This window comes from Mchenga conophoros, linkage group LG12 (genome assembly GCF_057382185.1).
Source record: "Mchenga conophoros isolate Kocher_MC1m ecotype Shallow Benthic linkage group LG12, M_conophoros_male_GT1.1, whole genome shotgun sequence".
Classification (NCBI taxonomy): domain Eukaryota; kingdom Metazoa; phylum Chordata; class Actinopteri; order Cichliformes; family Cichlidae; genus Mchenga; species Mchenga conophoros.
The window spans coordinates 34,195,630-34,208,009 of NC_140537.1; the positions used below are offsets into that span (position 1 = coordinate 34,195,630).

The window sequence follows — 12,380 nt, forward strand, 5'->3', positions numbered from 1 at the left end:
AACTTTCTGTGCATTTGCTGTGCAGCGAAGTGATTGTTCCTTTCCATATAATTTGTAATTTTCCCATTGTCTATGTAAGACATGCAATGCATTCTGTTTCTGTTTAAAATGAAGATAGATTTAACAAGTTATCATTAACGTAATTTATGCCAGGGCACAAATTCAAGCTCCACTCCAATTCCTGCAAATTTGGTGATCTCTGTGTCGGCCCACGTGAGCTGATAGCTGTACTGTCTATGCATCCAGTTTGAACATATACCAGTTTTAGCCAGTCCACAGGAGCTGCACATGTGCAAGATGGTTTGCATTGCAACCCACCTCCTCTCCCGCTCTTACTTTTATGTTTCATGTTTTTTCTCTGTTTTTTAATGAACAAATGTTATGAATGAATAAGTGTTTCCAATTCTGGAAAGCAGCACAGCAACTTTACCTGTAAAAACCGCGAACGGGCGAAAGCATCTCAGATAGCATGCAGTATAGAGATTTTTAGCAGACAGCTAACACCTAAGCCATCAGTTTAGGATAAGCTGATCTACTGAGATTCCTGCTGAGCTTGACTTCATCTGAACTAGTGGTCACTTTGATTTCCACTGGACTTTTTTTTCAATATAGGTACAGCTTCAAGACAAAACAGGAATTGCACTAATATACAGAAATCCAATGCACTTAGAAAGGACTTTGATACTCTGTGTGCACTGTGCTTTTTCCCCCCTTGTATATAAAATGCGTTGCATAAATCAGTTTACTCTGCCTACAATCCAGGAGTCTCCAGGTCCTTTGTCACATGTGTTCGTTACGATGGCGTGGAAGTACACGATATGTATTGCGATGCTCTGACCAGACCAGAGCCAGTCCATGACTTCTGCATTGGCCGAGAATGTCAGCCCAGGTGCGATCCCCCGGAGGAACATAAACCTTTTAATAAACAGATCATTACTGTGGCTGCTTCTTTTCCTCTGATAATTATGGACAAATCTTTCAGGTGGGAGGCGAGCAGTTGGAGCGAGTGCTCCAGGACCTGCGGGGAAGGTTTCCAGTTTCGTCAGGTGCGCTGCTGGAAGATGCTCTCGCCGGGTTTGGACAGCTCGGTCTACAGTGACCTCTGCACCATGGCTGACCTGGAGAGACCCGTGGAGAGAAGACCCTGCAAGAGCCCCGCGTGCGGCCCACAGTGGGAGGTGGCCGAGTGGATGGAGGTATGATAAACCAGGAATGTGAGCTTGTACTAATATACTAAAACAATCTGATTTACTTTTCTGTGTGTTGAGTAGATGTAGCTGAATAAATAGCACTACAAGCTTAAGAAAGACATGTACTTTTGAGGTGAACTGTCCCTTTAAAACATACAGAGTATCTTTACTTTGCATATTTTTTTGTTTGCTTGGATTTTTGCATTTGATTTCTGTGCAAACATTCCCCGGCACTCTGCAGGATTTGTTTTTTCTTGCAGTGCAGATGTCTCTGTCGTTCTCTTGTCAAGCTTTGAGGGCTGCAGCTGTGTGCTACAGTCTTGTGGTCAGATTGTGGTCACTGATGGATTCTCCAGAAACACTTAACAGACACCAAAAACCCTAAATGTGACTCTGTTAGATTGTTAGAGGTTGTATGACACAGAGAGAGAATGACAGAAATGTCGGGTACGCATGCTGATGTTTTTTTTTTCTTTGTGGATCAATGCAGACATGACCACAGTCATTCATTCATTCTTTTACATTACATACAAACAGTAAACGGTGCTGTTAGGAAAATGTAATAAACATGTTTTTGGGGTGGTTTTGTGCATTTTTGAGGAAAAAGCTTTAAAAGTGATGCCTAGGCCACCCATAAAAGTTCCTACTGATTCTGAAATAATTTTCTTCTGTCTTTTCAAGATATTTATTCAAAGCAAAGATAAACAATAAAGAATATAATGTAATTAATGCATTTCTACCAATCAACGTGCTTCATTTTCTTCATGACAACGACTCTTTCCTCATTGCAGTGTCCTGCTAAATGTGGCCGCAAAGCTCAGGTAACCCGCGATGTGCGCTGCTCTGATGAGACCAGACCATGTGACCCGTTGACCAAACCGCCGAACGTCAAAAACTGCACCGGTCCTCCCTGCGAACGCCACTGGACTGTGTCCGAGTGGGGACCCGTGAGTGTTTTTACTTTACACAAACCTGCGTGTCAGTGAACATGAGTGATGAGGAGTTAAAATCTTACCATGTCTGCATATTTTATCTCTCGTCCCTGCTGGAATCTCAGACAGTGAAAAAAAGGAAAGACACTTAATTTATGTTTTAATGTTACAATCCGTGTCTAAGTTAAATGTTCTATTTCTTTTATTTTAAATTCTTTTTCCTGCGTCTAACATTCCTCCATCATTTTCATGGTTGTTGGAAAAACAGCTCGTCTGTCCCAGCCGTCTTTTAAGTGCCACGGTGTGAATTTATTGCTTTTATTGTGTTACGGACACGAGGTGTAGTTGCCGATGTTCCATTCAAAGTGAAAGTCTGGAAAATCGCAGGACTAATTTACAACCGCAGCCTCCGACTTGGAAAAACACAGAAAACTAAAGAGCTGTCACTTTGACACACAAAAATCACAATTCACAACTCAAGGCCAAAAAAGTTTATCTTTGTTTTCATAAATTTGCCAACTGAGAACAGATGTAACCAGATGTAACTTTTCATTTCTGATGTCTTCAGATTTACAAGTTTATTCTGTACTGGAAGGAAATTGGTTTGAAATTACGCCTGTCTCGTAAATGTAAATGACGTGGATAAAGCTATGCTGCTACAAAACTTGCTTATTGAGCTACACACGCCTGGTCTAAAAGTTTAATCGCAGCACGACCAACAAATATAGTTTTTAATAATAAACTCAGTGTGCGCAGCATAGTGAGGTTTTGCTGTTGTGTTGTTGATGAACTACTTTAACTGCAGTAAATATTAAACTCTGGTGACATGTGTTGTTATTTAACATCTGCCTAAACACGGCCTCACATGCTGATCTTTTATTTTCCATGATGTGAGGTGACCTGAAATGACTTCACGCTGTGTGCGACAAAGCTTGGCTGCAGATAACTGTGATTAGAACTCAATTGCTCCCGCTTGATAATGACTCATCGGGCGTGACCTTTGTTTGTTGCAGTGCTCGGGGTCGTGCGGCCAGGGGAAGATGGTGCGTCATGTGTACTGTAAGGCTCCGGAGGGTCGCGTGGTTCCCGAGAACCAGTGCTCAGCAGAGAACAAGCCCTTAGCCATTCACCCCTGTGGAGACAGAGACTGCGCTCCGCACTGGCTGAGTCAAGACTGGGAGAGGGTGAGGCCCGGATACACACTGTCTGAATTAAGATGTTACTACGAGCAGACCTGACACACATTTTAAGTGATTTTTGTAATCACAGAAAAGCATGACACAAGTGTTTGGGGGGACCTGGAGTTATAGCTCAGTGGGAGCCCATTTGATTGCACTTTAAGAGGTCTCTTGTTCAAATCCCAGTGCCTAGAGTTATGGAAGGGGAAAGAAATTTATGCTTTACAAGAGGATTCTAACTAGTTTATGAGTAAAGATCATGCAGCTGTTTCCTCTGGATGGATACTGACTAATCCCATGAAAACACTTAGATATAGTTCCTTTATAAACCTAAATGCATTTAAGGCTTTATTCTAATTCGCTCTAGTTTTAAACTTTTGCTAAAGAAATGTTACTACATTCTAAACCTACCAGTAACAGCCTTGATCTAAAGATCTGGTTTTAACATGTATTAGAGCATACAGTTCGGTGAGCATGCTAGGGTCTGCTTGGGTCTGAGTGACTTGGATATGTGCAGATGTTAGCTTGCCTGCACATTTTTTTTGTGATAGTTCATATTTGTCCACTGAGACACTATTTGTCAGTGCACATGCTATCCATCTGCCCTTCAGGTGGTTTTGAGCAGACTTGAGTGTACTCAGAGAGACTCCTCACCCGTGATGCCTGCATATGTCTGCAACAGATTATAATCCCTGCCTTATGCGTGCTGCATTTGCTTTCTGTTGGAAAATGTCAGACATGGGCAGTAGCTCAGTGGAAGAGTATTTGACTGCACATCACGAGGTCTCTGGTTCAATTCCGGATGCCCCCTGCGTTGTTCCTTTAAAAATATAGGAATGGATATGAACCTGTCACCTCTGCAGTAGCTTAGGGTTTTGGTCTCCCTGTTTGGAAACCTTGTTTACAGGCCATCTTATATTTCAATACTAACTCATTTGAAAAGCTGCATATGGAACTTTCTCATCATTACCTCTTGTAGAGCAGCCTGTAAGGGTTAGGTTTTAGTTTAGTTTTAGTTTGGATTAGGGTGACCAGGTCTGTCACCTTAATCAGATTTAATCAGACAACCTTAATCACACACTAAAGATGTCCAAAGACATGCAGTAGTGGCTATAGGTTAGTTGGGAACTCTAAATCGCCCATAGGTGTGAATGTGAATGCGAATGGTTATCTGTCTCTATGTGTTAGCCCTGCGGCAGACTGGCGACCTGTCCAGGGTGTACTGCGCCTCTCGCCTTAAGACAGCTGGAATAAGGTCCAACCTCCCCACGACCCTGAAAAGGATAAGCGGAAGAGAATGGATTGATATTTACATTAAGTGTATGTGTGAGTGCAGAAGGGAAGGCAGCCAGACAAGGTTATTGGTTTCCTGCCATTCAGGTGGATGTTACTTTGACATGTATCAGTCACATGTACCAACTCAGTTACAGACCACATTCAGGATATCAACAGAGGGTAATCATAAAGAAGACAGCAAATGTTGGGACATTTTTATCCAACACCCTAAACAGTCAGTGCTCACCCAAAGACTCTTTAATTGTTGTTCTCTGAAAGACTTTCCTCTCCTGTCACTGAATAGCTAAAGAATTGTTACAAGCATGGGATTTCTTAAAATAATGCAATCTAACAGCATTTAATATTTCACACAGTGGTAACAGTTCAAACAAAAAGGAAAGGAGCATGTTTGGAGATAGTGTTATCATTTTCATGAATATGCAGGGAAGATCTGTTAGGTTCTGAATATATTCACAGGGTGAACATTTCCTCTATAAAACAAAAGGCCCAACTTGCACTGCAACTTTTGCATTTTTCAGACTGTTTATTAACAAAAAACCCCCAAGACAAATAAACTAAGGATATAATTTTTTATGAAATATTTGCAGAGCTTTATGAAGAAACTTTAAATGCACAAAGTCCCTTTTTAATGTTAACAATGCTACAAAGATTTTACCTTTAACTGCAGTGCAACACAACCTGTGGTCGTGGTGTGAAACGGAGGATCGTTCAATGCGTCGGCATCAGCGGAGGAAAGTTCCAGATCTTCGATGAGGAGGCATGTGTGGGGAACGAGAAGCCTGAAGAAGAGAACACCTGCTTCGAGAGGCCATGCTTCAAATGGTACACCACCCCCTGGTCTGAGGTGGGTCCACAGAAAGTCTTCGAGTGTGAAATAAACTCTCAAAATGAAGATAAATTAGGATAACAGCAAAACAGACGTGTTTAATGACTGTGTTTCTGGCTTCATGTGCCTTCAGTGCACCAAGACATGTGGCATCGGTGTGAGGATGAGGGACGTGAAGTGTTACCAGGGCAGGGAGCTGGTCCGAGGTTGTGACCCCCTCACCAAACCAGTGGCCAAACAGACCTGCACTCTGCAGCCGTGCCCCACTGAGCCTCCAGGTAACAACAAAGAGAATCTGCTACTTCCCTCCTAACCACTGTTCCTAATGAGTCTTGCAGGCGTTATAAGTGAACTGCCAGCTGCCTTTTTTTTACTCATGTCTGCCAGTTTTGGCAGAGGCAGTATTGAAGAAAGATAGACAGCTCAGAGTGGAGTATAATCTCCACAGCTGTTTGAAAGTTGCCTCCAGGACTAATTGTGAGTCTGACTGTTTCCCAGATGAGAGCTGTCAGGATCGGCCCTCCACCAACTGCCTGCTAGCTCTTAAGGTCAACCTGTGTAGCCACTGGTACTACAGCAAGGCCTGCTGCCACTCCTGCCGCGCTGTTCGACCTCCAGCCTCCTAGTCGAGGACGCCGCAGCCTCTCTCCACCCTGACTCTCAACTCCGGCATGAGGAAATACATTCAGCTGTACAGCAGTTACTGTGAATAATGAGGGAAAGATAAATGTCAGTCTGCCTTTTTTAAAAAGACGAAGTTCCTCAGATAACTTGGATTTAGATGGGTCAGTTTAAATGATCTCAAATGAAGTCCTGTCAGTTCCTGTTGATGTTACAACATCAGCTGCAGTGTTCTCACACAAAATTAGACAAAAGAAATGTGCACTTTGGGAGGCACTTTGAAATTAATGAGGACGAGTAAACAAACGTCTCTTTTTTTCTGCTTCGATGCTACAAAAAGATTTTAGTTTCTTCTTGTTTTGAGAGGATTTCCGACACAATGCATGATCAAATATTAAATAGTTCCTTTCTGCTCTTTTCCAGTCAATATTTGTATTTTTAGATTCTACCAGAGTAGCTTTGCATGAGTAATATTTCAAAATAATCCTCACGTATCTTATAAAGACCCTTGTGGCAGCATCTCAGTAACAGCAGGTACAAACAGCAGGTGAGTGGAGCCTCTGTTCTCACAGTCAGAGCGTTGTGCCCTCTAAATTTGCTCCTGAGCTCACTCACTTTTTGACCCAGCCTCTAGTAGTGAACCAAGGAAGCGCCGTTTTTGGCTCATTTATCATTTATCAGCCCCTCGGGGAAAATAAAGCAGAGCATGCCTCTCCCTTATTATCATATTTCTTCTTATTTTCTTTATATTTAACCCTGCAGACCCTGTTGTACCAGTTGTTACTGAATATTTATGGGTCCATCATTTCAGTTCCTTTAGAAAATTTGCGCTAAACAACATGCGGAGTTGGAGACACAACGGAGTCAACAGTAAAGCGGTCTCACAAACCTCTATCACCAGTTAGCAGCATGCTCCTGTTATCGCTGCAAGGAAGAGCTCTATTAAATTATTTCTCAACTGAAGATATTGCATGAGTAGAATATTTAAAACAGATACTGTTTATGAAATATTATTTAAATGTGTTTCAGTTTTAGCGTCTGGTATGGCCAAACAGGAAGTAAAAAAATTAAATCTATATAAATATATATATAGCTTATATTTCCATTCCGTCTCCTGCCTTTTGACGCCACACCGGCGTGCCTGCAGGATATGGAAGCATATTTATTAGTGATAGAACATTTTCATTTAGCGTGACGCTCCTGATGCCAGTCTATGGTTATTCATCAGGTCAACTGATACCAGCTCTGGTCTGTGTGCGCGACAGAGGAGGAGAGAGTTGATCCGAACACAGACAGAGAGATCCCTGAAACTTGAAGTATGGGTGAAATGTATTCAGAAGACGTGTACGTGTATGTCTAACTAATGTGTACTGTGTTTTTATATTGCCGATACCTCTTTGTACAAAACTAAATATGGAGTTTGTGTACTGTTGATAATAAACTGAAAACCTAATGGTACTGACATGTATTTCAATTAAATAACAGTTCAAACATTTCGCCTCTCTCATGTTTAACTTTTGCACTTTTTTGATATTTTTCTTTACAGGAATGGATACCACATTAGTTTTTGAGTTTTTAATTTGAGTAACAAACTGTAGAAAGAAATCTGTGGGAACATTTTAACACATAGTCACAACAAGACTTGTCTGACTTGAAGATTTCTTTTTCTTAAAACACAACTGGGACTGGCTACTTTTAGTTATTGTGCCAGTTCAGAGGATGGTAGTTTGTTGTTAGCCAATATCTCCAAAGCCTCAGTTAGACTGGGGCAATCGCACATCTTTAAGAAAGGTTAGTCTGTTGGTCCCGTAGTGTAGTGCTTTACACATTTACCTAACAAGTGCCTGTTAAAACTCAGGAGGAGACCCAAACTCCTGTTCACTAGCTGGGCCCACGTCTTCATTTTAGGTTTGACAGCGTTCTAGTAGGTAAAAGTGAATGCTTTGACATGAATTGAGCTGCGCTTTGGGAAAGGCCGGAAGGGGACTGGCGATGGCTCTTGGGCCTGACAGATCCCCATGCACTAAATAGAAAGGAAGAAGTTAAAGAATTGAGAACAAGGAGGGAGGGACGGTGGGGCACGCAAACGAGAATGAACAGCTTGCAGAACTGGGGGAACCTATACAGATGACAACCGGAAGGAGTGTGTTTGGAGGTGTGATCCCGCTCCTGAAATTCCGATACATAATCTCCAATAAAATTGTGTCACGAAGGGCAACTGCCACAAAGAATAGTCTGCAAATCATCTTTTGTGAATACAGGAGCAGCCAAAATAATCTTCTTCATCTTAGGAAGAGTTAATATCTTTAGATGGCTATGACAGAAGACTTGAAACTGAAAAGAAAGGCTTTACTGGGCTTGTTTGCGTTACTATATCATAGCAAGATGTGAACTGGGAATGAATGAACTGCACTGTGGCACACGTCTCCTTGTCCTTGACTCCCACCTGTTTTTACTTGTTTATATCATGTTTGCATGCAGATTAAGCCTGCATTTAAATTCTATTTATTTAGTTATTTCTCTCAGGTCGTTAAACACCACCACGACAGCTGTGCCTCACACATATATATCTAAACTCTCATTTAATGTAATAAGAATTATAATCAATTAGATTATCCTGTGTCTTAATGATGTGATACTGATAAATCTGTGAACTTACACATTAATATTCAAATATTATGGCACGGTTCTGGGTCAATTGACCCAGGGTTTGGAGTTTTCTTATACTTTGATATTCATTCATTCATTCATCGCTAGCGGTAAGCGGAAAGGAGGTGGGCTTGCTGTTTTAGTTAACAACCGGTGGTGTAACCCTGCCAACATAACAATCAAAGAAAGGATTTGTTGCCCGGACACTGAACTGTGTGCTGTTGGACTCAGGCCGTATTATTTACCCAGGGAATTCTCTCACGTCATCTTGGTGGCTGTTTATGTACCCCCCTCTGCTAACCCCACAGCTGCATGTGACACTATCCACTCTGCCATAGCTCGGCTACAAACTCAGCACCCGAGTGCCTTTATTGTGATCTCGGGTGACTTCAACCATGTATCACTGGACAATACACTACCAACATTCAAACAATATGTGGACTGTCCCACCAGGGGAGAGAAAACTTTAGACTTACTGTATGCTAACGTCAAGGATGCATACAGCTCCTCCTCCCTCCGCCCACTTGGTAGGTCAGATCATAACCTGATTCACCTCACCCCCCGCTATGTGCCAATTGTGAGGAGGGAACCTGTGACCACCAGGACTGTCAGGAGGTGGTCAGAGGAGGCCTTAGCAGAACTACAGGGCTGTTTCGAGGTGACCGACTGGGAAACACTCTGTGAGCCTCATGCCGAGGACATCAATGGGCTTACTGAGTGTATCACAGACTACATAACTTTCTGCACCGACTCCATTGTTCCAGCTCAGACTGTTCATTGTTACCCAAATAACAAGCCGTGGGTGACTAAGGACATCAAAGCCCTCCTCAACAACAAGAAGAGGGCTTTCAGAGGGGGCAACAAAGAGGAGGTGAGGAAGATCCAGGTGTTACTAAAGGACAAGATCAGAGAGGCTAAGGACAATTACAGGAGGAAGCTGGAGTGGAAACTCCAGCAGAACAGCATGAGAGAGGTGTGGAGGGGCATGAAGACCATCACTGGATTCAGGCCAACCAACAGCAGGGGAGCTGAGGGAGGTGAGAATAGAGCCAATGAGTTGAATCTGTTTTTCAATAGATTCGACACCACAGTGTCTGCTCACACCCCCACAACCTCACCTGCAGTCAGCCTGGAATCCAGAGCCACACCACTGTGCCAGCCTCTCCCTTCACATGGCGCTGTTGCCTCCTGTGAGATTCCTGACACCCCTCCCCCACCCATCACCTTCACTCAATACCAGGTTGAGATGCAAATGAGGAGACTTCACTCAGGCAAGTCTGCTGGACCAGACGGAGTGAGTCCCCTTGTCCTCAAGACCTGTGCCCCCCAGCTGTGTGGAGTCTTTCATAAACTGTTTATGCTGAGTCTGAGTCTGCAGAGGGTCCCGGTGATGTGGAAGACATCATGCCTCGTCCCTGTACCAAAGACGCCACGTCCCAGTGGCCCCCAGGATTACAGGCCCGTGGCATTGACCTCCCACATCATGAAGACCCTGGAAAGGCTCATCCTGGACCAGCTGCGACCCATAGTAAGACCACACCTGGATCCCCTTCAGTTCGCTTATCAGCCTCGTCTCGGAACTGAGGACGCCATCATCTACCTGCTCAATCGTGTCTACACCCATCTGGACCAGCCGGCGAGCACTGTGAGGGTCATGTTTTTTGACTTTTCCAGTGCTTTCAACACCATCAGGCCGACCCTCCTGGGTGATAAGTTAGCAGCGATGCAGGTGGATGCTTCTCTGGTGTCCTGGATTGTTGATTACCTGACAGGAAGACCACAATATGTACGTCTCCCACAGTGTGTGTCTGACAAGGTGATCAGCAACACAGGGGCACCACAGGGGACTGTCCTCTCCCCCTTCCTCTTCACCCTCTACACCACAGACTTCAGCCACTGCACAGAGACCTGCCATCTTCAGAAGTTTTCTGATGACTCTGCGGTGGTTGGATGCATCAGCAGGGATGATGAGACAGAGTACCGGGCTGTGGTCGACTCCTTTGTCACGTGGTGTGAGCAGAATCATCTGCAGCTCAACGTGGCAAAGACCAAGGAACGGATCGTGGACTTCAGGAAGACCAGGAAACACTTGACCCCTGTTTCAATCCAGGGGGTCAGTGTTGACATTGTGGAGGACTATAAATACCTTGGAGTACACATTGACAATAAACTGGACTGGGCTAAAAACACCACAGCACTTTACAGGAAGGGCCAGAGTCGTCTCTATTTTTTGAGGCGACTGAGGTCCTTCAACATCTGCCAGAAAATGCTGAGGATTTTCTATGAGTCTGTTGTGGCCAGTGCGATCCTCTATGCTGTTGCATGCTGGGGGAGCAGGCTGAGGGTCGCAGATGCCAACAGACTTAATAAACTAATCCGCAAGGCCAGCAATGTTGTGGGGATGGAGCTGGACTCCCTCAAGGTGGTGTCGGAGAGGCGGATGCTGTCCAAGATAAAGACAATGTTGGATAACACCTCCCACCCACTCCATGACATGTTGGTCAGTCACAGGAGCTCGTTCAGTGAGAGACTGAGATTACCGAAAAGCACCACTGAACGACACAGGAAATCATTCCTGCCTGTGGCCATCTCCCTGTACAACGCATCCACTTAACACACTGTTTGCTGCTACAACTACACATGTTTCTTGTTCAGCTATTTATTTATGAGTGACTTATGTATGTATGTATGTATATATATGTATATATTGTACTATTCTTAGTTAGTGTATTGTCTGTCTTGTCTTAATGTTGGTTTAAAATGGAGCACTGTAACAAAAAATAATTTCCCCCAGGGATCAATAAAGTATTCTGATTCTGATTCTGATTGTTTATGTTTAAGTCTCATTTACTTATATTTACGCAGCTAATTCTCCAGGTGTTTCCACTTCCCCTGATCACCTCCTGTGTGTATTTAAGTCCTATGTCTTCCTTTGTCCAGTGTCAGGTTGTGTGTTGAGTTCTCGTCATGTTTCCAAGTTTCCAGGTCACGTGAACTCACTCATCTTATTAGGATGATATCCACCTTGACTGCTTAGCCTGATTGTTAGGTTAAGTGAATCCAGATATCCTGGGTATGTGAACTTGCTTCGTAGTACAGGGACCAGGTCTATAGGCCACTCCACTGTAGCGGCTGAGGGTTATTATCTCAAATACTTATGGATTTGACAGCAGGTGTCAAAGATATGTGTCAAGGCTGTGCAGTATAGACGACCCAAATACAGTATGCTGTCAAAATAAAAACAAAGGCCATGATCTTTGGTCTACTTAGCAAAATGCTAAAGATCCAAACCATAAACTAAAGTTCAGCTATACGAAGGAGCAAATGAGAGAAAACCACATGCAGTAAGCAAAAATGAGCCGTCTATCAGATGCCTTATCACAAAGGAAAAGGGAAAACAGGGCTACATTTACACTGAGAGCTGATTGGGACGTGACAGAAGAACAAAGAGACAAAGATGAAAAGAAATGAGCATAGGTGAAGACAATCAGGGCAGAATGTAAAATTAATGTAAGACACGAAAGAAAACTAACCTTAAAAAATAAAACAGGAAGTAAAAAGTAAGGAAGTAAACAGCTAAGCCTGAGCATGAAGATGAGACAAAGAGAGGCATAAACAGGGAGACTGTCATAACAAAATCAACACAGAGACCACAGAAATAAGATAATATCACACAACCCAAACATCT

The 12,380-nt window shown here is 43.3% G+C and overlaps 1 protein-coding gene across 1 annotated transcript in view; it reads left to right on the top strand.

Annotated features, from left to right (window-relative positions):
• Window positions 1-7,536, top strand: part of ttc16 (tetratricopeptide repeat domain 16) — a 34,867-nt gene extending 27,331 nt beyond the window's left edge. The window contains exons 13-19 of the mRNA XM_085293192.1: window positions 763-889; window positions 983-1,196; window positions 1,982-2,137; window positions 3,136-3,306; window positions 5,264-5,440; window positions 5,556-5,700; window positions 5,921-7,536. Of these exons, the coding sequence (XP_085149318.1) occupies window positions 763-889; window positions 983-1,196; window positions 1,982-2,137; window positions 3,136-3,306; window positions 5,264-5,440; window positions 5,556-5,700; window positions 5,921-6,048 (1,118 nt within the window). The 3' untranslated portion in view covers window positions 6,049-7,536. The remainder of the gene's footprint in view (window positions 1-762; window positions 890-982; window positions 1,197-1,981; window positions 2,138-3,135; window positions 3,307-5,263; window positions 5,441-5,555; window positions 5,701-5,920) is intronic.
• The last annotated feature ends 4,844 nt before the right edge of the window (window positions 7,537-12,380 follow it).